Source organism: Electrophorus electricus, chromosome 4 (assembly GCF_041902795.1).
Source record: "Electrophorus electricus isolate QZ-2024a chromosome 4, ASM4190279v1, whole genome shotgun sequence".
NCBI lineage: Eukaryota > Metazoa > Chordata > Actinopteri > Gymnotiformes > Gymnotidae > Electrophorus > Electrophorus electricus.
Window position 1 is genome coordinate 39,518,588 of NC_137500.1, and position 26,478 is coordinate 39,545,065.

Sequence of the window (26,478 nt, forward strand, 5' to 3'; positions counted from 1 at the left end):
TCTGTCAAGGGCCTCCCTTAGGACCTCGTTCATGTACCGCTGGAAGACGGCAGGTGCATTCATCAACCCAAATGGCATGACCAGGTAATCGTAGTGTCCAGAGGGGGTGATGAACACCATCTTCCATTTGTCTCCCTCTCGGATTCTCACTAGGTTGTAGGTGCTGCGCAGGTCCAATTTGGTAAAAAATGGAGGCCTGCTGTAGTGCCTCAAATGCTGAGGTCATGAGGGGCAATGGATAACGGTCTTTGACAGTCACTTTGCTAAGGCCCTGGTAGTCTATACAGGGGCGTAACCCGCCATCTTTCTTCCCGACAAAAAACAAACAAACAAACAAAAAAAAACCTGTACCAGCCCAGGAAGCAGATGGCTGAATGAATCCTAGGGCTAAGGCTTCCTGGATATATTCCTCCATTGCCTGACGTTCAGGCCCGAAAGGGAGAACAAGCGGCCACTAGAGGGACTGGAGGTTGGCCAGTGGCCAGTGGGGGGCAAAGGTTGGGCCTTCTGTCTGGTTAATAACTCCCTAAGGTCCCAGTATTCCTTGGGGACTCAACAGGTCCAGACTGTTGGGATTGTGACCAGCCCCAGACTGGGGTTTAGGTGGATGGATAATGAGTTCGGTGTGCCGACTCGCAACGTGACTGGACAAGTTTAACTAACAACCACTGGCTAAAGGGACCGGCCATCAATGGCAGCAATGGGTAGGGGTTCATCCAGTGGGACCAGTGGCAGGGTTAACTTGTTGGCCAACCCAGCGTCGAGAAAGTTACCCGCTGCCCCAGAGTCCACAAATGCCTGGAGATGCGTTTGAGACGTTCCCCAAGCCATTGCGGTGCTGAGGAACAACCCCTGAGCTTGGGGAGGACTGGTGGAGTCCGTCAGAGGCCCTCCCCTGACGAGCGTTGTCTTTTCCCTGGAGCTCAGGACAAGTTGGGCAAAGAGCTTTCGCAGTACAGACACCTCTCTTCCCACATCCGAGCGTTGTGCTCACTCCGGGAAAGGCCGGTGTGTCCGAGCTGCATTGGGTGAGATTCCGACTCCCCCTGCTTGTCAGACACATGGACAGTGTTAAGGGTGCACGGAGCTCCGCGAGAGCCTTGGCTGATCTCTGGTCCCCGTGTTCTATGCCTCTGCCATATGCGATTGTCAATATGCAATACCGGATCGATCAGATTGTCAAGACAGGCGGGAGCGTCACTAAGGTCCTCACGAAGGCCCTGGTGGAAAGCGGCCATCGGCACTGTGGGATTCCATCCATTCTCGGCCGTCACAGTGCGGAATTCAATCGCATAATCAGCCTCCACTCTTTTCCCGGACATTAAGGAGACGGCTGGATGGTTGAAAGTCCGCTTAAGGGCAGCAGCAAACTCTGCTGCAGTGGAACATTTCTGTTTGGTGCTCCCAGATTGGGGTGGCCCATGCCAGAGTCCATGCCGGAGACACTGGTGTTCATGTCAGGAGGTCTGTCAGGACCTGCAACTGAGAGGTGATCTGTTGCAGGGCCTGCTCATGTTGACCAACAGTCACCCCCTGATTAGTTAGAGCCACCTTTACCTGTTCCACCTTTAACTGTTGATTTGGGTCCATGGCTGGCTCTTTCTGTAAGGTGGGCTCAAACCCAGTTCAGCTAGGTGATGACACCGACAGCCTACTGGGTGAGCAACCACGCCACCAAATATTCACCACATTACATACAAATTACATATCATCCCTTCATAATGACAGCTGTACTGATTGTTGGTTAACAGTTTTCATGCTGTCACAATAGACTTTGGCAAGCCAAGTCAAAGCTTAATAAACTTTACTTGCTAGTTTAGGGTTTGATTTCTATCTTATAAAGGAAGTTCAAAGCTGCTGTCATCAGACTACATACGAAATTAAATCTGGACTGTTAACAGCAAGCTTTTAAAACCAAAGATTTGGAAACATTCATACAATCACAGTAGTAATTACAGGTGACTGAAGTATACAGTATGTCCCTATGTAATTGAGGCTGGCTGGTGTGCAACAAACCCCTCTGGTTTTATCACAATTTTTTCAGACCACAAACAAATTAAAGGGCAGAAATGTCAGATTTGTTTATCCGCCCTCAGAGGAAAAAGTGTTGGGTTTCAGTACCTTCTTCATGGCGCAGGTACTGGTTCCCTCCTCTGTCTCTGGCCAGGGACCAGGCCTCCCCCTCGTCACTCTCACAGAACTCCACCACGCTGTTTTTATCCAGCTGGACCCAGGTCCCTTCTGAGTTAATCACCTGACACAGAGACAACATCCTGTCCTCACACACAGATTCCCCCCAAATCTCCAAACACAGGGCCATTTGACATTTGTGCAGAGCAACTCTGAGAACATATACACTAGATCACATGGACAAGAAATGTTAACGTAACTGACATAGCCACTGAATTAGTATCATCTACTTTACTACATGTACAGGTGCACAGCACTTGACTCTAGATAGAGGACATCGGACTGTTCTGAACGTGACTGTTGAAGGAAGTACTGGTGAAGCAGTTGTAAGTGCCCACTGGATAGCAGCCAGGCTGGCTGTGAGAAGGAGCATTGTGAGGACAGCATGACACACCACACCCTCTACGGAGAGACTGAGCAGAGACAGGCACGTCGGGCCATCTCCATGACCAAGCATGGAGAGCACTGAAATGTGCTACAGGGAGGAACACTGAGACCGAGCAGAGAGACTCGTTTAACAGATGAATTCAGCTTTTTTGGGTTCATGAGCTAAACGCTGCAGGAATCGTTTTGCATATCACAATTATTTTGCCCACATAGACTGTTCTGTGGAGCAGTTGTTTGAATCCATGTAATCGTACAGCTTTCATTGAGCTGTGCAAACTGCTTTACTGAGTAAGAACATGTAAAAAGCTGAAGCCATACGTTTTCCTCATGAGAGAAGAGAAAAAATATATAAGTGTGCACAGAAAGTTCACATCCACACCGGAGGCATATTATGTATTGTGTTGTTTTTTTAGGAAATCACAAGGAAATCACAAGTACATTTCTATTCTTCCAAAGGGAAACAAAGAAGAAAAAGAAACTGGTGTTGCATTGAGTGCAGCACGATAAAGAGAGCAAAAAATCGGGCAACTTAGTGATTTACTAGCAGCCAAAAGAGCACATTTGGGGGTCCATACCTCGCCTACCGCCTTGAGTCTGTTTCCCAGAACTAACATCCCAATGGGGATACCTCTAAGGTTTGGGCAGCTTCTGATGTTGTGACCCGAGGGTCCCGTCTTCACTACCTTATAAAGGCCTGGTCCGCCACCCAGGCCCACCCTGTCCACATTGCGCATGGGGACTTCATGGGAAGGGCGGCCATTGGTCTCCCTTGCACATTCATCTGACTGGGGTCTGGCCTCCTGCAACATCAAAGGTCACAGGTCAATCTGCGTAGAAAAACAAGTCATTACATTTCTGCATTTCTAAAATTCATTAAATCAGAGATCCAAGGTCAACCAACATACTAATTTCTCAGTGTACCGTGAACATTGTAGCCAGTTACTCACAATTAATACATTGTTTAAACGGTTGTCTACCAATGACAATACACACACACACACACACACACATACATACACACACACACACACACACACACACACACACACACAAAATCAGAAGTATTGAGACTGAGTGCTGTATATGAGTTTGATGTTAAAATATTTCTGAGCAATTGAATGAGATTCACTTGTACATGAAATGACACACTGGTTTAGTTTACAGAGTAGTGCTGACTGTTAGGCATGCATTGGGGATACCACGTTATTCTCGATTCTTTTGTAAGGGTAAATAAATAAAAACTTGAAAAATGAATTTAAAAAATGCATGCTGCCATATGCTTGGGTTCACACTAATAAAACATCATGCAAGTTATTTGTGAACTACAGATTTTGAATATTTCAAAACAGATTCATATAATAATTAAATGTGGAAAATTATTACCATGAGACAAAAATACATTTATTTGACATGATGTAGTTGTCCACATACACTTTCTGGTGTCTTTCCATTCACACAACCCACAAAATATAACCATGCATCTGTGTCTGAATACATCTGTGACACGAGACATAAACCGCAGGTATTCACATGATTTCATTAGAACAAATAATGACAAACACTGGTGGAAAGCAAAGAAGCAGCCAAGCCATACAAATCTCTCTCTCTCTCCTTTTGACAACTCACCTGAGGGAAACAAGACAAGGTCGTCCAAGACAAAAAGCTGATTTCCCTGACTCCTTGGCTAGCACTTAAGGCATTCTGAGCAACAGATTGTAAGAAAGTCAAATCACGGTAGGGAGTTACTGGAACACGATAAGGTGTGGACAGTATGGATTTTCTTGGGTTTTTTTTTTTTTTTTTTTTTTTTTGGAAGAGAGACATTTGGTCCTAGGATTCTTTTGGTAATTTGTGCCTTATCCCCTGAAAAAGACTTGCTTGTGTTAGATCTTGAAAAACCAAGCATGATGTAGCATTTGTGAAATAAATGTTTCATTATTGCCCCTGGGATCCACAGAAGCTGAATATAAACATCCATTCCCCCACATGCACACACACACACACACACACACACAAAAAAATTCTTCCAAAAAAGTTGTGGTGTGTCATGCTGCTCACAGGCTCCTGGGGAGGGAAGTGGCCCGTGTCATAACCGTGAGTGAGTGTGCTTTCCCAATGAGGGCACATTTCTCAGCAAAGCAGGTTTTGGACAGCTGCTTGTTTCATGGCAACAAACCAAGTATGACTTGCTCTTTTGTTTCTAAGCAATTTTTCTTTGCCAGACATACTGCACGAGCTTTAACAAATGTTCCGAATCAGTGGACTTGATTCAAAGGTTTTGTGCCATGGAGCAGATAAAAGCATTGTGGTCCATCAGTAAACTGTGAGTTCTTGTTTTGGCTCTGTACCCCAGTACAGTGGATTTGGACTGAAATAGTGCAGTCTTGCTTTGAGCCCTAATTTGGGGGTTAGGATGTACATATCAGGTGAACCATACAAGGAGTGCAGTTTTTTTTAAATACTGACTGCTGCTATTTCTGGGGAATAAAAGTAATTGGACAATTCATAAAACTGTCATCCTTAGTACTTGGTTTCAAATACTACACCGTAGGTGCCTGGCTTGAAGCCTGTGACTTACAGCTGTCACAAACGCTGGATTTCTTTTCAGTGTGGTTCCTGCTCATTTCAGGAGCTTTTTTTCTTCAGGCTCGTCTAAAGTGAACGTGTGTCCCCTGTGGCGTGCAGGCTACATGACTGAATTCACCAGTCAGGAACATTTCACCTTTTACCAACATAAACCTCAGTAACTACTTTAGCTCTATATTTTGGATAATTATACTACTGCAAGGTGATGAGCCACACTACTCATTTGTGTGAAACATGGTTGGCTCATAGCAGTTAAAAAAGCTCTGTGAACTTTACCAAATCCCTTACATGCCTTGCCACCATACAGCACACAGGTTATGATGGCAAGCTTTTGCCACAGAGCACTGGTGCTCCCGACATCAAAAGTATAGGCGCACAAAAAATGTACGAGCATCAACTTTATATACCTTTATATTCCCACTACAGAGATGACAATGATTTATTCAGACTATACTAAAAACCGAATTCAACTAAAACTACAGTTAAAACAGTAATTAACCAACATTCACCTAGAGTGAAATATCATTTCAAGCATTACTGCACATGCACACAACTTGTGTAGTAACAATGATGGTTTTTTATTTTAATTCAGCCGTGTGTGTGTTGTTACTCCCTGTCAGTGTTTCAATCTGAAGGGTAGTTAAAACCGGTCAAGCGACCAACATGTAAATTAAGCTAACATTAATGATTAAGCATACCAGTAAGCTAAATCATATTAGTACATTTTCTTTAAACAATATCAAACTATATGTCTTTCATCAGCCAAGCTACATAGTCAGTTAGCTAGTGAACCAACTTGTATGTAACAAAATAGCAAATCAAAACACTGTCAGATAGTAGCATTCGATTATTCCAGTTTCATACATTGCTGAACACGTCTGTATTCATGCATAATGAATACATATTAAACTCAGAAGACAGCCCAGTTCAAAAGCCCTAGGTTGAGCACAGACTCCTAAATTAATATCCCATTAAAACAGAAGTAAATGGGAGTGCTTTCCATTTACAACCTGTACAACCCTGGCAGAGGTGAGGTGTTTCAGATCACTAGCAGTTCGTCTACGTCCTCTTTCCATCGCCCTAGTACAGGTTCATCTTAACTGACAGATAGATTTAATCTCATCTATGAGAACTATGTACTAACTCAGTTCATCTACATACTATTTATGGAATTTGAAGTTTGCCAGTTTGCATGTGGTAAAGCATTTAGTAGCTCTACTGTGCAAAAACTATGAGACTACACAACCGGCCAGTGAAAAACTGAGTAGTTGGCCCGTTATTTATACAAATGCTGTAATTACTGCATGGTTCACCTAGTATGAACTTACAAATCCTTGAATCACCACAGTCAGTCATAACTTCACATTTACTACTTCAAAATAACTTCAAATCCAAAGTGGTGGAGTACAGGTGCAAATAAATAACCATTACATGAAGATCACTGGATGCAGTAGTGTCTTGTGAAGTGACTGGCAGTGGGGGCTCACTTGCTTGACCCAGTGACTCACGCTAACTTATCCAGTGGCTTACTTCATGATCCAGAAGCAGCACTGTACAGTACACTGATGACCTGCTGCAACTGTTAGTATCTTACAAGCAAGTTAATCCAGATATGCACGCACTCATATGCAGTCATGTCAGAATCTTTCTGTGAAAGTCTTCAAAGGAAACCTGACTATTGCAGCATTGTGTCAGAACATGCAAGAAGGTATTTTGCTGGCCTCAAAGCTACCAAGGTGTCATGTGGTTTGGCTCTAATGGGAATGGGTTCCTGGATGCACTCGCTCACTTGGAATAAAGGTAAACCTAGCACAGTGCCCCAGTTAAACCTTAACATTTATGCATCCTAAATGAGCAGCACAGGGGCTCCTGCTAATCTATAGGGGGGGGGGGGGGGCCTTTACTTACGTCAACAGGGACCAGAAGGTTTCTGCCCAGATGCTGGTTAAAAGAGAGGCACCAGGCTTCAGTGTACCCATTCATGTTGGGAACATACTTCTTTACAGTCTCATCATTCAGTCTGAGCCACACACCATCATCATTGTGGATCTAAGGGAAACAAGCAACAGAGCAGAGCCATGCCCTCCTGTAACTGCCAACAGCACCGCGCAGGAGCCTCAGAGGCTGGGTAGCTGGGGCCCTAGTTTACAGCACACTCTCAGTATATGCCTCTGTGCAAATTACTATCATTAATACCATCTGTAACATTTGCACATATGTGGCAAATATAACTGTTTTTGCCAGTGAAGTAACACAGGCAGACTGCATTTTAGCTCTTAGATGTGAGAGTATTGCAGATGGAGTGTATCAGACTAACATAAGTGAACATGTCCTTAGGGCCAAAGACAGACCTGCAGCCTCAGAGTCTCTTGCATGGGTGAAGCGAGGGAAAGGCAACGAAAGGTTTTTAATCAAATCAAAACATGGACGCTTAAAGAGAGCGGCGGAGGGAATTTTAAAAAGCTTAATTCGGTTTATGATATAAGAACAGAGGAACCATAATAGAATAAAGTAACTACATTTGCTGAAACCTGGTTCTCTCTGATTGGATGAAGAGGAAACACAAAAGGGAAAATGACTGAGAACGTGGAGAAAGGCAGAAAAGCAGGTGTAGAGAGATTACGTGTGCCCCTAGTCTAGAGAGCTTTACCTCATCAGTGAAAGTGATGGTGCCATTGACTTGGACTATGCCTATCTGTTCACTCTGCAGAGAGGGGTGACTACGCACACGCAGCCCTGCGCTGTCCTGGGCCACAAATTTGCGCACCTGAGAGAAGCAGAGAAGGAGAGAAAGAGAGAGAGAGCGAGAGACAGACAGAGAGAGAGAGCGAGAGAGCGAGAGAGAGAGAGAGAGAGAGAGAGAGAGAGAGAGAGAGCGAGTGAGAGAGAGAGCGCAAGAGAGAGAGAGCGCGAGAGTGAGAGCGAGAGAGAGAGAGAGCGAGAGAGAGCGAGAGAGAGAGAGAGAGAGAGAGAGAGAGAGAGAGAGAGAGAGAGAGAGAGAGAGTGAGTGAGACAGGCGAGCAGATGGTAGGGAAAAAAAAGCAAAGCACGGCAGTTCATGAGAGAGCAGGACAAATCCAGAGCAGGGACATGTAGCAGAGTGAGAAGAGCTTTAACCTCAACACGTGTCTGCTTCTGAACTGGAAAACCTCAGACCAGAAACCAAAAAGCTTCAAGATGTTTTAGACAGAAATGGGAAGCTCAGTAGCAAGGCATGAAAAGTTTGCATGGGTCTGTGCAGGTGGATCTGTGTTGCTTGTTTCCCAGTGTAAATTTACAGTAAAATAAAAACACTTTAAATCAGCAATAAAAGAAAAAGTCGCTTCCATAATGAGGGTCCATTCAGGGAACTGTTTATGCATGACTGGATACACCAGTGGTACAAGTGGTAATTCAAATTCAGGCCTTATTCCTAAACAGACACAAAGAAAGTTTCAAGTTTGAAGAAAAAACGGGGCTTGCTGGCCCTTGTTTAGCTGCTCACACTGGATTCACACCTTGCTTGGCTGCGGTTCAGCTTTGGGTTTAACCATCTGTGTGCCTGGGGGAATCATTCCTTTGGGTGGGTCCTTCACTTCAACCTCTAGCCCAGCATCTGCAAAAAGAGCCTTGCTGTCAGCACTCGCACACAATCTCTCAGCGACTGAATACATTAATTATGCTACTCAACTAGTGCTTCTGTAGCGGACCAATCAGAGCTCGTTAAACAGCCGAGCCCTTCAGAGCCAGAGTGCTCTTCACTTGTCTTCTCCCACTGCAGAAATTTACTACAGGACAAGCTGAGCCACTTACCAATTTCAATGCCATCTATAGTGACATGGATGGTGTAAAGACCAACAGCACCAGGCGTCCAGTTGGCGCTATACGTGCCATCTGTGTTGGCACGGATGAGCATGTTTTCACTGGGCCTGGTGGCAAAATATGGGCAGAGGTGTTGAGAAAAGAGCCACACCCAATAATACAAAGAACAGTCACCATAACAACACACGCACACACACGCATAACACGTGTGACCTGTCTGACCTCTTTGGTGTGGGGGAGGCGAAGCGCAACTCCTCAAAAGAGTAACTCTCATACGCCTGGAAAAAAAAACAAACAAAAAAACCACAGTCCAAATATGAAACATGGTCACGTGCGCCTGGATGTGTGTTATGTACCCGTTACGCATACTAATGTCCACATGAGCCAAGCAATGTTGGAGAACCTTCATCATGGTGATGGCAATGTAGCGAGCCTCTTTGATGATCATGGGCTCATATGTGGCCTCCAGCTTGGGCGCCGGCAGGCCGCCGAACGTGAGGTCTGTGCCCGGCGCCGAGGGTGAGGGGCTGCCAGGCAGACGCTGGAGCTTCCGCACGCCGTCCTGTTGAACAGACTTCTTCTGCGACACGGGCACTGCCTTCACCTCCACCTGCACACCACACAGGACACATTACAGAAAACTGGTTACAAACAGTCTTCACATGACCTGCTCAAACTAATCCGGCTGTTGTCACATGATCTGCAATGCCACTGCTGTGCCCGCCCTGATATAGATCAAGCATTGTTTTGCAGATGTCAACCCAATTCTGATACATGGCTTTGGACTGCTGCCATCTTACCTTCATGTTCGGCACATGCACTACGTCCCCATACTGGTCTTTGGTCTGCACCGTCACAGTAGTTGGCCAACCACAGCGGATGTCGTCTTTGTTCAGGATGAGGGAAGTCTTTTGAGGGTCTGCGTAAGAGTCTGGCTGCAGCCACCTGCAGAGAGACACACGTAAAAAACTCATCACTTACCTTCCCTGGGAATGCACAGAAATAGATTGTATTTTCATTTCAGAGAAACCACCTCACATTTTGTCAGTTCTTTGTGTCAAATAAAATGTACAGTTTATATTTCACTTCACACCCAGTCAGTCATACATTGATACAATATACGTTACATGAGAAAAAGCGGATGACACTACAAAAGACATCATTTCTTCATCTCCACTGACCTGGCTAGGCGGCCTCCACTGGAATTGGGCACACACGTGATGAAGTCCTCCAGGAAGGAGTGCTCATTGCTCTGTAGGTGCAGGGGCAGGTTGCCCTCCAGAGCTTCCAGGATGGTGGGGGAGTGGGAGAGAGCCAGACCTTTCCCCAGGATCCCGGAATGGGCCTTACATACCTGACAGACAAGCACAGACGCCAGTTTGCAACTTTGTCCTGCTAAACTGTGTAGAACGTGAGTGATGTGTGAGGGTTTCTCATTTAACACCTGGAGTGAAGCTTCCTCAAGAATCTCCAGATCTTCCTCCAGTTCATTTCCTTTACAACATAGACAGAACGATACACGTACACAAGATTTTAAAATCCAGAAGAAGCACACAAACAGTAAAATAAATATATTGCAACATTCACTCTTTTTACCTATAGGCAAAGCCAGCTCCTTCTTCATGAGGGCGGCGGCACACACACTTCCCAGATAGGCTAGCTCCTTCTCTAGCTGAATGATGCCCTGCGACACACAGACAGATGGCTAGAGGTTGTAAACACATACATATTCATTAATTGTGATCCAACAGAGACAGGTAAACTAAAAAAAAAAAGAAAAAAAAAACTAAGCCTACAAAATCCAAACTCCTTCATATTCACATATTCATTTCTGCAGAGAGAAATGTACCCATAAATGACCTTAAGATACAGCCTTACCTCATCCGGACCCGGGTTAAACTCATATCCCACGGCCACACATTTAAACCCATAAAAGCAGGCTTTCTCATCTTTCACGTAATCTGATGCCGTTTCCAAGGAGAAGAGGGCTTCATTACCTTTAATCACAACACAGAAGGACAGGAGAGTGGGTCACAAGCACAGGGGGGAAGACAGAGCATCGACTCAAATAAAGATGAATTTGTGTTACTGGTCAAATGTTTGCATTACCTTGGAAAAGTGGAAGAAATATGCAGAAACTGAAGGAGCACAGTGATGTAAAAATGTTTACAGTTTTTTTTCCTCAAAATAGTTGATATTATTGACTGTTACAAAAACATTCATTCATTCATTCATTCATTCATTCATTCATTTACCAACTTTCAATAGACCCCAGTAGCATAAAGCCTGATGAGCCTTAATTGATTACTAGCTTGTAAACATTCATGACATATCAGGACAAACTAAACACTCATAAGTTATCCTTTCTGGATAATGAATGAAGACGTTTGCAGAAGCAGTTTGTAGAACTGCTTTAAAATGACAAAAGTTAAACTGCTGCGTCTGAAATTTAGTCCATTGTTTAAATCTCCTCTTCCTATTGCTGTGTTCTGCTACACATTTAAACCAACACCCCTGAAGACAAGGGCAGTGCGACAGAGACCGTGACCCCTGAAGACGAGGGACCCTCGCACGACTCCACTAGTGAGAGAGAGCTGGGGCTGAGCTCCTACCTGGCAGCACGAGGATGCTGGTAGGCCAGCCATTAGAGCCAGAGAACTTCTTCAGTTCCGTCCAGGTGTTGATGATCTCGTGGGCCAGAGGCCTGGAGCCCAGGCTGGAGAAGTGCAGCATGCGGCTGGGAATGAGCAGGCGCAGCACATCCTCTGGCTGCGCCGTGCCACACTGTGGATCGAACTCTATGGTCATCCAGCGAACGCAGTCTGGGAAAGACACCTACGGAAAGGTCAGCGGGTCATTAAACAAGTTTTGAATTCTTAACAAACCGCAAGATATGCACATCTCATATGCTTTGTCATTTATAATAATAATAATTCACTGTTTTTGTTTTTAAATTGGCCGTTGGTTTGGGCCTTGCAGCAGAACGACCAAGCTTGGCACAGAGAGGCAGATTGAGGCGGCACCTTGTACTGGGTGACGGCGGCTTGCTTATAGGGATGATCGCTCTCTATGACGGCATAGACACTGGAGGTAGTGCAGGCTGACAGGCCCTGCTCAGGCTGGTTCCCAGTCGTGCTGTCTGTAGACTGGTTGGGGTTGAAGGCAGGCGGGGCGTACTTCTGGTTCAGGGCAGACACAGCAGGGAGAAGCTCCTGCACCAAACCAAACACCTCCACAGCAGCCTGATGGGAGAAGGCACAAAACACCCTGAGCATCACAATCATTCACAAATATGCTGCTGATACAAGCATCCGTTAAAAAGGCCTCGGACAGAAACAAAGTGAGAAACAGTCACACTCCACTACCTTTGGCACTGAGGCTGCAACAGGGCCGATGTAGGCCAGGATGAGAGGGAGCAGCATGGAGAAGAGACTGGAGGAGCTCAGCAACTCTGGAATGTCTTCAGCTACAAACAAAATACAGGGAAAAGCACAATCAGTCCGAGCGAAGCGCTCCAACACAGCCCGTGACCGGGACCCTCGGGGCCGTGCGCAGATGCTGACCGTCCACGGCAAAGGCTCTGTGCAGGAGGTCCTTGGCTGCGCGCACCACGGCGCTGACGACAGAGAGCGCACGGCTGCAGTTCTTATCCTCCTCGTTCGCTTTGCTCAGCAGCTGCGACTGCAGGTCTCCATCATATTCGCTTCTGCGACAGGAAAAACGAGAAGAACGTGGGGCGGGGGGGTAACCCAACTCACTCAGATCAACTATTACAAGTACTGGGTCCTTTAAACAAGCAGAATTTGCTTCTTTTCTTTTTTTTCTTTTTTTTTTACATTTTTTTTTTTTTTTTACAGCAAATGTTCTTGCTTTTTGTCTTAGCTTTTTTTTGTCACTTCAGTTCTCACTTCACCCAACAGCTCTGACGGCACATTTGATTGTGCAGCAGGACAAACTGCTAATCTATGACTCTGAAGAGTAACATTTTGCTTTCTTTCCAGAGGCTATACTAGGTTAAAACAAAGCTTGCAAAAAGCGGGTCACGTATGGGCGCCACATCTGACCTGTAGTAAAGGACCTGAGGGATCTGGCCTCGGGTCTGGTTTGTGCCATTACTACTCAGACTGCAGGTACTGAAGGTGAAGGCGACTCCGTCGGAACACTGAACCGTGGTCATCCCTCCATCTCCATTGGCTGTGCGGCTGCCGTAGTTACGCAGACGGACGGCATATTTCACATTCTCCTGTAGGACGTAGAGCAGTCAGTGAGAGACCTGTGATGAGGATGTCCATCTTTTGAACACGAATCCCGTGAAATGAGCCGGGTTTTCGCGAGCCGCTGAAGTACCTTCAGAGGCACAGCCTTGTCCAGGCGGATCTCGGCGATGTCGCTGGGGCTATCATCGGTGCTGTAGGTGCCTTTAACCAGCTCTAACGATGTCCATCTGTGAGAGTGCGCCGAGTCTCCTGGGTGCTCTGTCTGTGCCTGAGACAAAGGAAAAGCTTACATAACGAACTTAGGCCTTCACTTTGAGAGCCACTATGAAAATGTAAATGTAAGTGATACTTGAAAGCAATCTGAATTAGAATACGCCAGCAGTCAGTTTCAGACTGCAAGGGCAGTCCACTGCTTGTGCATCTACCGGGTAAAGCCCAGCTGCTGCCTCACGTAATAAATCATCTTGGCAATAAACGCAAAACGGTTGGATAGCGAAGCCCAGGACCAGTGCTTACATCATCAGCCAGAACCTCCAGCTCGTACTCGTGGATGCCCCCTCCGCCGTACACGCAGAAGCCCACCAGCACCACGCCTGCTTTGTCCACAGTGAAGCAGATGGCGTCGGGCGAGCCGTTGCCTGTGTTCCAGCTACGGCCCTGGCTGGTCTTTGTGAAGCGGTTGGGGGTGGACTTCACCGAGTGCAGGGAGCTCAGCCCGTCCACCTGAACAGGGAAGTCACACAGAACAACAGACATCCCATCAGTAACGGAAAATCTGCAAAGCTGAGTGTTGTAAAGACGCACAGCAGCCACTGGCTCTGTCGACATTATCATTTTAAATGAACAGTAATCCAATACGTGTCCAATATAAATTTTGACTTGAAAGTAACACTGCAGGTCTGGCCCATTAATTCTATGACAAGTCTCATAACATGGCCACGGTTTCACTGGTCACATGGTCACACGTTACCACCGTGTGACTGTAGACAGGGGCCTAAGAATGAACTTTCTTTGTTACGCAGACTACGTGTGTTACACATATCAAGTTTGGTTTATTTGTCACATACTCAGTCATACACAGTACAACTCGCAGTGAAATGGTTGAGAGTGCTCTGTCCAAACTGAGAAAAAAGAAAACAAGGGTGCATAGAGAAAAATATATTCTATATATGTACAAAAATATATTAACAATGTATGTATAATATATGTATATTATGTTTATATACACAATGTACAATGTATATGGTTGTGTATGTATATGTACACAATGTACAGAATGTACAGATCTATTTGTAAAATGACACATTTGCAGTTTTTACATATCCAACTCAGCATACCAATCACACATAGTAGAAAACAGACGATAAAATAGAAGGTTCTGAAAACAGCCTGCAGACAGTTGCCATGACAATCAGTCGACGGAGACAGACTGCAGTAGACCAGAGAACAGAAGCATGTCGGAGGCCTGAGGAGAGAGCATAACTGTGGCCATGACTCAGCTACTCCCAGCACCACACGCCAAGAGCAGACATGATGAACACAACGATAGCTCTCACGCAGCAGCCAGAGGCTATTTATGGCCAGGCGGCTGAAATGATGTTAGAGGAGGTCACCATAGCTCAGGTAGGAGAACGCTCACAACTTACCGGGAAAGAGGGAGAGAGAAGGAGGGATGAAAGAGAGCAAGAGAGCGAACAAAAGAGAAGCAGAGAGAGAGAGAGAGAGAGAGAGAGAGAGAGAGAGAGAGAGAGGAGAGAGAGAGAGAGAGAGAGAGAGGAGAGCCTTGTGTATCTGACCTCAGAGCCGAGTGCAGAGGCCGTGAGCTCGCTGACGATGCTGGCCAGCAAGCCACAGGTGTTGGACACCAGATGAGGAGAGAACAGCTCCACCTCCTTCCTCAGACTCTTCCTCACGGGCAGCACCACGATCACCAGCATCTTCTCCAGAACCTCCCGGAAACTCGTCATCCCCATCAGATTCTCTTCTGTCTGTACGAGGAGAAACGAAAACGCCGCCCTTGTGATGTATCGCCACCGTTCTGATGTCGGCGTTAGGGAAACTCTACACATCTACACATACTGCATGAGGGACAAGGCTATGCTGGTGTATATTTTTTGGGGGCAAACGACTACCCTGAGTCGGGTTTGGGCACCGTATGCTCAGTGCACACTGGAGGGGGCTGTGTGTGAATACTCACATGGCTGAGTTTCTCCATGTGAGCCACCAGCAGGGGGAAGCGGTGAGCGAGGGCCGAATCATTCTCGGTGCTGACCTGCTTGACGAGTGAGCGGAGCAGCACTTCCCCGTCGTACGCGATCGGCAGGATGGAGGTCAGCTTCACCGACGTGTTACACAGGGCAGACATCACAGCAGCCAGCAGGCGGCTACTCGACGTGCGGAAGTTTGCCTCCTGGATGTCCTGAAAGTCCAGTGTTGGATTAGCATGAATCCGAGACCCAAGATCCCAGAACAACAGTGAAGAGTAATCGTGATCTAAATGGCTGCAGTAAACGAATCTTATGACAAATAATTGACAGATCCCATTCTGGAATTCAGTGAATCTTACTTTGAGAGAGAAACTCTAAGTGAACATGTCACTGGAAATATTTCAGAACAAATTTATCACACCTAAATCTGTCCAGTGAATCATTTCATGTGTAAAGGCCTTAAAAAGTGACGCAGCTTTAGTTATGCACAAGACTTTAGAAAGTGTGGAGCCATCAGAGGAGATGGAGAAAGAGGCTCCCAAGTAGTGGACAGGGAAAAGCCCCTCAGCTCAGAATAAATCCCGGAAGTGCCATTTGCCATCTGTGGCCAGAACAGAGGCATTGCATTATGGGCCATTCCCAGAGGGTAGTGGCTTTACTTTGTGCAGTAATGTTCAATCAGGCAACCCACAGTCTCATAAGCTAGCGCATAAGCCTCACAGTACACAGCGTCTGACAGTACAGGGGAGCAGACGTGTGAGTGTGCGGCCCAGGTGCGGACCTGGTCCAGGCAGTTGAGTAGGTCACAGAGGCAAGCCCACTGCAGCGCGGGCGTGGGGTAGAAGGAGTGGAAGCAGGCGGTGAAGGTGTTGTGGCACTCCTGCAGCACGGCCTCCAGCAGGGTGAGCGGCTGGCTCAGGTAGCCCTGCGGGTCGTTGTCCAGCTTGGTTAGGCAGTTGTCCATGCCCTCGGACAGGACCTTCTTCAGCAGGCTGCGGGTCTTGCCCACACACTCCGCCAGCCTGCTGGACTCCTCCACAACTGCTTTGGTGCTGGCTGAACACAAGCACAGAGACAAGTCATGCCTGACAGGACTACCCACGTTAACAGGTTGCACATAACTCAATCGCTCTCACTGTATGGGGTGCATGTGCACCCTTGGGGTTAACACTGCCTTCCTCATATGAAACCCTGCAATTAATATGAAACACACTCTACAGTAGGAAGGAGTAATACACTTACTCACTCCAACACTAATACCATCTGTCTCTCAGCAGCTCAGCACACATATATATAGTATAAATAATACATTGTGAGAGTGTTCACCTTGATAGTAACCAATAACAGAAGAGCAACAGAAGATTTGCAGATTAAATAATGACTCCTGTAAGCACAGCACTGACAGACTTTAGAATCTCCCATGGTTCTTTTCACCTGCTGAATCACTAATGGCTGCCATCATTGGTACTGATCCACTAATTTACCAACTAAATGGGCATTAAGTGACAAGCACGCGTGTTCACCAGCGTACCAGAGATGGGGTAGATCTAGCCCACGCGCATGTGTTCACCAGCGTACCAGAGATGGGGTAGATCTAGCCCACGCGCATGTGTTCACCAGCGTACCAGAGATGGGGTAGATCTAGCACACGCGCATGTATTCACCAGCGTACCAGAGCTGGGGTAGATCTAGCACACACGCATGTGTTCACCAGCATACCAGAGCTGGGGTAGATCTAGCACACACGCGTGTGTTCACCAGCGTACCAGAGATGGGGTAGATCTAGCACACACGCGTGTGTTCACCAGCGTACCAGAGATGGGGTAGATCTAGCACACACGCGTGTGTTCACCAGCATACCAGAGCTGGGGTAGATCTAGCACACACGCGTGTGTTCACCAGCGTACCAGAGCTGGGGTAGATCTAGCACACACGCATGTGTTCACCAGCATACCAGAGATGGGGTAGATCTAGCACACACACGTGTTCACCAGCGTACCAGAGATGGGGTAGATCTAGCACACACGCGTGTGTTCACCAGCGTACCAGAGATGGGGTAGATCTCGCAGATGTAGACACGCAGCAGGCGGAGGCAGCAGGTCCCCACAAAGCGCAGGCGTTCCAGGTCCAGCAGCGTGGCTGTGTACTGGAAACCCTTCAGCCCCCTCAGTTCCTCCACACCCAGAACTAACGTAGTCCAGCTCCAGTGCAGGACACTCAGCAGGGACTCGAAGCACTCCTGAGAGGAGCATGCATGCACACAGAAGCACAATTAAAAGAGGCTTCTAGCTATCGATTCAGACGACTAACCCTTTTTCAGGCAATGAACCTCATTTCTCTAATTACAGGTCATTTTGCATTTGCAATGCCTTTGACTTTTACCTTGAAAGCTGCATGTTTTAGTTCTGTTCTAAATGGATGCATTTTCCAGTCTCAGGCAAAAGTCAAAGTAGATTAAAGCTTTGAGCAAGAAATGCTATAAAGACTGTAATCATCCTGTTGATGAAAGCAGTCTGCAGGTGTACCAATTCACCATGCATAATCAATAGATCTGATCCACAGCGTGTAATCAATAGAGGTGTTCTTGGCAAGGCAGTGTGCTACACACCACAGAGACAGTCCTGGCGAAGGAGCGCTTCAGAATGTGCACAGGCTCACTGGTCTGCTGCTTCCCTTTAGCGGCGTTTCCGTCATTGGATGGCAGTCTGGGAAAACAGTGATGAGTCAAAAGATGAAAGCAGGAGTGGCCACATGTCAGGATGTGCGGAGAAAGGGCCGTTGACATGACTTGGATATGACAGTACCTGTATAACAGCTGGGGTATCTGCCCTGCATTCACATCAGTACCATTGTTTGATTTCTTGGAGCTCTTAAACTGGAACACCACGCTGCAAAAATGGCACAGAGGAAGGAGTCAGTGACAGGCCTTCACACAGCAGCTCATACCATCGCACAGACATCTGTACACGCGGACGTTAACGGTCCCGTTGTGCTGAGGGAAGACGCAGGTGGGTACCCGTCATCAGTGGTGATAGTGGCCTGGCCATGAGAGCCACAGTCACTGCTGGGGCCGGACACACGGGCCCAGGCCACGTACCACCAGCCCAGCTGCAGCAGGACAGGCTCGTCAAACATCATGGCGTACTTCTCCCTGCAAGCACACGCACACACACACACACGCGCACACACACGCACGTGAGAGACAAGCAGGAGTCGGTTGTGTGAAGAGAGCACAAACGTTTTGATGAGATGTACCTAGCAGCACAGTCATAGGCCAGGACGTCTGTCTCAGCCAGTAGGTCCCCGTCTGTCTCATGATCCCCTCCATCTGGTCCCAGCTCAAACAGCTGCAAGAAAACATCCAATCACCAGCCAGAGCACACACGCCATCCAGGAACATTCAGTGCCTAAATAGACTAAATGAATCTAAATGGACAGTGAACTGAGAGGAGTCGGTAGATGACGAATGTGAGTTGTACATGTTCCACAGCCCACCTTGATTTTGGCTGTGTACTCTCCCCTGCCACCAAACAGCCCCAGGCCTCCCAGTAGGATGTCGGCGTCGGCGCAGAAGCGGATGGCCTCGACGGAGTGGGCGGAGTAACCCCAGCCTCCACCATGACCTGCATGTCAACAACAGCAACACACACACACACTGCAAGATTCAGTTCCATTATGCTAGTCAGACCTGCCTGGCTCTTAGTGAGAGTTTTCCGAAATCATTTCACTGTTGTGTTCGCCATAATGTGTGTCCGTGTGGGTTCACTCACTCTCAAAGCGATTGACCACACTGTAGTCCTCCTTCGAGTAAACCTTCATCACAGACTGTGTCTCCTCCTCAGCACTAGCCACACCCATCTTCAGCTCCTGCATGGCAGCCAGTGTGTCCAAACAACCTGCACACAGACACACACAATGAGGAATACAGTCTACGCGACCTGCATACAGGCACACACACACTCAGGAACTCAGCATAGAGAACCTGCACACAGCCACAGAGCTGATGTACAGGTCTCTTATATGGAGAGGTGTTAGTGCAGGACCAGGCGTGACAGGGTGCGTGCAGGGCATAGCTGCTCAGAGGGGTGGGGGGCTGGTGTACCCAGGATATGCAGGGCTCCGTGGGAACGGGTGGTGACAGCGTGGGAGCCCGAGGGCAGGGCCAGCTCGGGGCTCAGGATGCTGCAGCGTGCCTGGATGTCGGGGGCAGAGGGCACACGCGCATCTGCGATCACAGCGTTATAGCACCACATCTCCCGAGAGCGGGGCAGGAACCTGGAAGAGCAGTGAGGAAAACAGTAGCAGTGAACTCAAACACCACCATGAACACATAATGCTCCACATAATGAAAGATCATTGTACCTTGGACATGTAAATGTGCTCTAAAACAGATCTAGGCCATGGAGATGTTTCCTCCGAAAACTAAGGAACACTGAACAACACTTCATGGTTCTATAATACAGGGTACTGCTTCCACCAGCACATGCCAGCAGCTGCGAGCAGGCCAGACCACTCCACAGCAAGTCTTACCTCCAGATGACATCGTACACAGGGTCCAGACACAGACCAAAGCCCTGGAGGTCCTCCTGCTCAGAGTCATTGAACGTTCGACAGCTTCCGTCCATTTTGTTAATCAGCAGGCATTTGAAGGGAGGAGGCTCAGACACCGAGGTAGGAACCAAACCTAAAGGCCACAGCCAAGCAGTAGGTTCACCTCAGTTCAGGGCAAGCAGGAACATTTATCAGGATTCAAGAAAAAAAAAAAAACGTGCAAATGCAGAGAGTGAGTCATACAAGAGGAGTACCAATTATGTGTTTGCTGGCAAAGATCTCGGAGGTGGCCAAGACGTGGGAGTTGATTAGCGCTTCATCAATCCTCAAGAAGGTCTGGTCTCCACTGGCACCTATCCACGTGGCTTTGCGGCCGTATTTGGCACCGATGTTGGGCATGGGTGAAGGTTTGGCATTCCAGTAAGGCATGTCCAGTATGGGTCTACCGAGCTGTCCTTTCTGCAGACATGAGACAGGAACCCTGCTCAGCCTAGAATATCTCAGAGCAGCTCTTGGTGAGTTTAAGAAATACAGCTGGGACAACATACCGAGAAGCTCCCGAAAGTAAAGACCTGGCCATCCACGAGGAGCACGGCAGTGTGGTTACTGCCCGCTGTCACCTGTGCACTGGGGCTGGGGAGAGCCTGCACTAGTGTCGGAGACCCTCTGTGGAAGAGAGAGGCAGAGGTCAACAGAGTCAACTTCTCACACTAATGACATTATGCATACAACACCATGCAATACAATATCACAGCAAAACATTCAGTAAATAACGACTGAGAGCATTACAGTGGCAAAACTTCACCTGGAATTGACATCTCCATGGCCTAACTGGCCATGCTGCCCATAGCCAAAGGTGTAAACATCCCCACTCTCCATTAACACCACTATAGGAAGATATCGCGAGATTACACACAGAAAGCAGCAGCAGCAATTATGTCCAGGACGAAGTACATCACCACAAAAATAATAATGACTATTTTATTGACTATTTGGATAGTAAATATTACATTGGTTATAAATACAATTAATTCAGCAATGTGCAGTCATAACATAAAACAATAGAAAAGGCTCCAACTTAAGATCCGTGTACACACCACTGCAACAATCTCAGAACAGAATGTAGGGACTGAAAGTCCATAATGCAATTTATAAGCAGCGATTATTTGATTGTGATGTTGTAGGAATACACAACAATATGCAATAATTGTAGTTTTGTAATTTGATCATTTACAATTTAAAGGTCATGGTCCATATTTGTACATGTATTTTATCTGCAGATCTCCTGCCTGAGAGGTGAGCTGTATTTTAGGCTTACCAGAGTGGTGAAACCCGCAGCTGACCTGCAGGGCACGGAGCTCACAGTCGAAGCGCACGGCCCCCGGGGGGTAGGTGGTGATCTTACTGGCATCCTTGTCTCCGCGTTCACTGCTGCCGTCTGGAACACAGAGCAGAGTCAGACAGGAGTGGGGGCCAGGGAAGCAGAGAAGGACAGCCACACGCAGGCCCACACCTCGAGCAAACCAGTCACTTGGGAGGAGAGGCTCGACTGGAGCGTCAAGAAAAATGATGATAAAGGGAAAAGGGCATGTGCAGAGGATAACGACCAAATGAAGATGAAAAACAACCCACAACAGCAGAACCAAACCAAATTATGTTGCCGTTTTACGAAGTGTGTGTGCGTGTGTGTGTGGGGGGGGTGTCCGGGCCAAAAAACAGCACTGATTTGTGGGCAGTGAGACCCATGACCACTGTATGTGGAGGCAGACAGCCAGCGTGGTACAGACGAAACTTCAGCCTTCCCCCACCCTGGTCCACACCCTGGTCCACTGGTTGGGGGTATGTGTACCAGCGGTCAGGACAGCAGGGGGTCAACATGAGTGAGGACAATACCGTCCACCCCTCCATCCATCTCACAGCAAGAGAGCACGTGGGAGAAAAAGCTTTTATCTGCCACCAACAGGGCTGAGTAGACTGGCTCGATTAAAGAACATGCAAAAGGAGTGAGGGGTGTTGAAACAAAAAGACTAGCTATTTATTTGGGCTCTCTTATTTATTTAATGTTTCCAAATATTTATAAGGATTCTGCAATGGGATTTATTTCTGAATGTATGCAGTGATGAAAGTGCTGGAGTCGATATTTTCATTATAAGTGCCAAATTTGACTGTAGGAGTCCTGGCAGGACCTTTCACATACTCTGGCTGAAATGAACTACTTAAATACAGTAGTGTTCCCATATTACAGGTTCACTACTGTTGTAAATAAACAAAAAAACAAACAGTGGGTCCAGCAAACAGTCACATTCAAATTAAGAGAAAATAGGGACAGTACTACTACACTGTGTATGAAAGAAGCACAGTGATATGAGAGAGAGAGAGAGAGAGAGAGAGAGAGAGAGAGAGAGAAAAGTTAGGTAGTGCCTGGTGAGAATAGGCAGGGTCACTGGCTCAGTGGAGCCTAGAGTGAAGACCAATGTACCTTTGAGTTTGTCCCGCATTATCTTAAAGGCCTGTAGGGGTCTTAGTCTGGCTAGAGCCTGTTCACGCTCACGCTGGTTCATAAAAAGGGGGCCAGGGAATACAAGAGGCCCTGAGGGAGGTGGAGAAAGAAACTTTCACATGCATGGGCAAAGCATCTCACAAATGGAAAAACAGCACAGCATACAACACACTGGCAAATCATAGAACACACGAGCATGCTAGCAGCCCTGCTACACGCCCATTCCCAAGCACACAGGCACGTAAGGAGGCTGGGGAGAGTGGCAACTTTACGGATCTCCGCTCTCTGGAGCCCTTTTTCTGTGGGAGTTTTTTTTGTGCTTGAACAAAATGTGTGTTCAAAATTACATTCATGTGGCGAAACAAAAGGCCCCAGAGCCCAGTCCACAGGAAGCACTGGATTACGCTGCCGAGGAGAAGCAGCGCCCTGATCCATCAGATCCACAAAGCTCCAGCTCTCAGTCACATTCGGACGGATTTACGGTCGAGCTGCAGCACAGCTCTGCCCTGTAAGGAGCTGTGGAGTGACATGGTGAGCGTGTGCGTGGAGGGGGGCGTCGGCGCAGTACCTCTGCCTTCCTCCAGCCTGTGACGGCGGTTGACGCGCTGCCTTTTCTCTTCCTGTCTGATCTGGATGTGCTCCTCTATGTTTACGCCTGGAGGAGGAGGGACAGGCACAGCTAAAATAAAAACAGGCCAGCATGGGCGGGGCCGAAGGGAGGGACAAACGAGAGACAACACAGGCAGGGTGAATGATGAGCACCAAACAGGCGATGCCTGCATGCACGCACAAACACACACGCACACACACGTGCGCAAACACACACACTCTTGCACAAAATGTTATCAGGCAAACAATGAAAAAAGTACAGAAACAGCAGTTCTCTGGAGTGAGGGAGCCGGAATACCCAACAACAGGAGGTAAGGAGAGGGAGTGAGGGAGCCGGAATACCCAACAACAGGAGGTAAGGAGAGGGAGTGAGGGAGCCGGAATACCCAACAGCAAGAGGTAAGGCGAGGGAGTGAGGGAGCCGGAATACCCAACAGCAGGAGGTAAGGCGAGGGAGTGAGGGAGCCGGAATACCCAACAGCAGGAGGTAAGGCGAGGGAGTGAGGGAGCCGGAATACCCAACAGCAGGAGGTAAGGCGAGGGAGTGAGGGAGCCGGAATACCCAACAGCAGGAGGTAAGGCGAGGGAGTGAGGGAACCGGAATACCCAACAGCAGGAGGTAAGGCGAGGGAGTGAGGGAGCCGGAATACCCAACAGCAGGAGGTAAGGAGAGGGAGTGAGGGAGCCGGAATACCCAACAGCAGGAGGTAAGGAGAGGGAGTTAGGGAGAGGGGAATACCCAACAGCAGGAGGTAAGGAGAGGGAGTGAGGGAGCCGGAATACCCAACAGCAGGAGGTAAGAAGAGGGAGTGAGGGAGCTGGAATACCCAACAGCAGGAGGTAAGGAGAGGGAGTGAGGGAGCCAGAATACCTAACAGCAGGAGGTAAGGAGAGGGAGTGAGGGAGCTGGAATACCTAACAGCAGGTCTAGTGGGATCATCTCCTTCACAGCATCAAAGATCCCCCTCTGTCTGGCCTCCGGACCATCCAGCTCGCGAGCACACGCCTTACAACAGCCGCAAGAGGAACAGCCTGACTCGCCTGAGCCACAGCCACAGATGCTGAAGAGGATGCACAAACCGAACACACACACAAATTCACACTCACCGTGCGTACACAAATGCAATGCATTCAGAGGCATAACAGCACATTCGGAAAGCCCAAACTAGCAGTGTGGTTTGTGAATGTGTGCTGTGGGAGGGTGTGTGTTCCTCACCCTCCCGGTACTCTGTCAGGTCTTCCACTGCTCACACAGCTGGCCCCATAGCCAGTGCAGTCTCCACAGACAGTGCACACCATACACTGGTCCAGCTTCCACTTGTGCATGCCCGGCTGACACATCATGGACTTCTCCTCCTTCTCTTCCAGCTCATCCTCCAAGTCCTCGTCCATCGCCGTGGCCATATTCTCCACCCCAAAGGCTGGAAGGAGCCAAGGACATGTTTGGAAACGTGACTGAAGAGCCTTTTCCCTGAGGCTGCACAAGTGTAGGTTGTAGACCTACACACCCACAGAGCAGCCTGGGTGTCACGAATGCTCTGGGTTACCAAGCAGTTGCTTGACAGAGAGGCTTTACCTTTCCCTGCCTGACTCATCGCTCCAGTATCTCTGCCACACTGGCCTTTGTTGTTGACTCCAAACGTCCACACCTCACCACTCTTAGTCAGCACACAGGTGTGGGCCTTCCCCATAGCTACCTGAGTTACAAAGTGCCCCTTCAGGTCTGACACCTGACCTGAAAGAAGTGGAGAAGAAAGAGAAACATTTAAATCAATACCTCCCAAGATTACATCCAGAATGTGTCATCTGGCCAATGTCCATGCTTCCACCACAAAGCACAGCTGTCAATACTGAAATACCAGGCAGAGGAGAAGGCAGTACATCCACGCATCAGTAAGAAAGGTGTAGAAACTGCAGACAGCTAAATGGCCCTGCATCGGTGGTACAGACGTTACCCCACACACTCTGCAGGCTGCAGTGGCACTCACAGGTGCTGTCGCTGTAAACGGCATCCTTGCCAAACATGTAGAGCTCTCCGTCCTTGGTCACAATGCTGCTGCTGCCGTTATTGCAGGCCGTGTACACGGCCGTCTTCGTCTCCAGCTTGATCATTTTCTTGGGCTTGTAGGGCTTTGGCTGCCTCCGACTCTTGGCTGAAGGAATAAAAGAGAATCACATGCTGACCAACAAGGTTTAGCAGGGCAGCTGGAAAGCGAGTGAGCGTTTTCATACAGTTGATATCCAGGTAAGTTAGTGTTGTCTATAATAGATGGTCATTGCTCTCCTACAGAACAGGTAATTAGGTGAGTAGTTACAAGTAGATAATTCTTTACTCCTACAGCCTCTAGGAACTAAGGGATATTTTTCAGCATAAAGACTCAGAAGACCAAGTCTCTGCTTCCTTCAGAGGTCTCTAAGCCTCACATGCATCACACTGTGTGAAAACTACTCTGCAGTGGCTGATTGTCTGGGGAAGCTAAGCTCTCCTGAGTGTCTGGTCCTAAATGCTGAAGATGTTTACTTGTCCTGGGACTAATCAATGGATGAGAGCATGAATATTGATCTACATGTCAATTCACATTGATTTAACAGAAGGCATGCCAACTTTTGATTAAATCTTGGCCCAACCTACTCTCATAAAATATTTTTTAAAGTTCAGGAACTTACCTGAAATCACTAACCGTTTGGATAAAATCAATTAAACATTGTAAAATATTAATTGATTTTTGCAGACATTTGAGAATCATCGTTTATTTATGACACTGAGTACATTCTTAGAAATCTGAAACTTAACATTAAAATGAAATCACACTAAAAGTACCCGAAATGATGGAACATTACCGAAACGGCACTGGATATCCAGCATGTACTTGAAAATGAGAAAATGAAACGTCAGATAAGATCTGGTTCCACTGGTCGTGTAAAACACAGAAGTGACTCTTACTTGACTCTCCATCCTCCCCCTTACTGGCGGACCCGGTAAAGAAAACACTGCCATCTTCGGCCACCAGGAGGGCATGGGATCCGTCGTGGCCCACCGAGAACTGGACGATCTTGGGGGACTTGGTGATGGGCAGCTCCACCCACTTCCCCGCAGACGGCCCACCCTGCTTTATGCCCAGGCTCTGATACTTGCCAGTGTAGTAAATCTACAAGGGGAAGAGAAGATTGCGTAGTTTTCTTTTTTAAACTCATACCACGTCAGACATGTTTTGTATTTCCAATAACTACACAACAGGCAGATGGATAGATAAATAATACACTACACCTTTAACATTTTCTGTAATTGCTTTTAGTTCTTTTTTCCCCACCAATGAAGCCCATTCCCTTTCAGCCACACACACACCATCCATACAACACCCTACTCCCAACACAATCCATACACACTACAGAGGTACAAAATAAGACAGGCCAAAAGAACTGCCTCCTT

The 26,478-nt window shown here is 47.6% G+C and overlaps 1 protein-coding gene across 17 annotated transcripts in view; it reads right to left on the reverse strand.

Annotated features, from left to right (window-relative positions):
• mycbp2 (MYC binding protein 2) overlaps window positions 1–26,478 on the reverse strand; it is a 66,794-nt gene that overhangs the window by 20,531 nt on the left and 19,785 nt on the right. For 7 of the 17 annotated variants that reach the window (XM_035521266.2, XM_081713728.1, XM_081713727.1 and 4 more), the window contains exons 12-54: window positions 25,993–26,197; window positions 25,037–25,201; window positions 24,625–24,783; window positions 24,265–24,469; window positions 23,964–24,109; window positions 23,008–23,118; window positions 22,419–22,529; window positions 21,258–21,377; window positions 20,745–20,826; window positions 20,488–20,605; window positions 20,194–20,398; window positions 19,919–20,072; window positions 19,491–19,663; window positions 19,159–19,284; window positions 18,884–19,011; window positions 18,644–18,735; window positions 18,405–18,539; window positions 18,193–18,276; window positions 17,997–18,093; window positions 17,435–17,627; window positions 16,170–16,444; window positions 15,379–15,600; window positions 14,978–15,169; window positions 13,698–13,904; window positions 13,312–13,449; window positions 13,029–13,207; window positions 12,528–12,670; window positions 12,330–12,430; window positions 11,988–12,206; window positions 11,577–11,799; window positions 10,843–10,961; window positions 10,561–10,648; window positions 10,409–10,458; window positions 10,146–10,318; window positions 9,765–9,909; window positions 9,368–9,574; window positions 9,187–9,242; window positions 8,956–9,071; window positions 8,661–8,758; window positions 7,814–7,930; window positions 7,072–7,212; window positions 3,153–3,377; window positions 2,122–2,254 (exon numbers count right to left, since the gene is read on the reverse strand). In XM_035521266.2, coding sequence (XP_035377159.1) covers window positions 2,122–2,254; window positions 3,153–3,377; window positions 7,072–7,212; window positions 7,814–7,930; window positions 8,661–8,758; window positions 8,956–9,071; window positions 9,187–9,242; window positions 9,368–9,574; window positions 9,765–9,909; window positions 10,146–10,318; window positions 10,409–10,458; window positions 10,561–10,648; window positions 10,843–10,961; window positions 11,577–11,799; window positions 11,988–12,206; window positions 12,330–12,430; window positions 12,528–12,670; window positions 13,029–13,207; window positions 13,312–13,449; window positions 13,698–13,904; window positions 14,978–15,169; window positions 15,379–15,600; window positions 16,170–16,444; window positions 17,435–17,627; window positions 17,997–18,093; window positions 18,193–18,276; window positions 18,405–18,539; window positions 18,644–18,735; window positions 18,884–19,011; window positions 19,159–19,284; window positions 19,491–19,663; window positions 19,919–20,072; window positions 20,194–20,398; window positions 20,488–20,605; window positions 20,745–20,826; window positions 21,258–21,377; window positions 22,419–22,529; window positions 23,008–23,118; window positions 23,964–24,109; window positions 24,265–24,469; window positions 24,625–24,783; window positions 25,037–25,201; window positions 25,993–26,197 — 6,376 coding nt within the window. The remainder of the gene's footprint in view (window positions 1–2,121; window positions 2,255–3,152; window positions 3,378–7,071; window positions 7,213–7,813; window positions 7,931–8,660; window positions 8,759–8,955; window positions 9,072–9,186; window positions 9,243–9,367; window positions 9,575–9,764; window positions 9,910–10,145; window positions 10,319–10,408; window positions 10,459–10,560; window positions 10,649–10,842; window positions 10,962–11,576; window positions 11,800–11,987; window positions 12,207–12,329; window positions 12,431–12,527; window positions 12,671–13,028; window positions 13,208–13,311; window positions 13,450–13,697; window positions 13,905–14,977; window positions 15,170–15,378; window positions 15,601–16,169; window positions 16,445–17,434; window positions 17,628–17,996; window positions 18,094–18,192; window positions 18,277–18,404; window positions 18,540–18,643; window positions 18,736–18,883; window positions 19,012–19,158; window positions 19,285–19,490; window positions 19,664–19,918; window positions 20,073–20,193; window positions 20,399–20,487; window positions 20,606–20,744; window positions 20,827–21,257; window positions 21,378–22,418; window positions 22,530–23,007; window positions 23,119–23,963; window positions 24,110–24,264; window positions 24,470–24,624; window positions 24,784–25,036; window positions 25,202–25,992; window positions 26,198–26,478) is intronic. The other 10 variants (XM_035521228.2, XM_035521231.2, XM_035521234.2 and 7 more) reach the window with 10 other exon arrangements.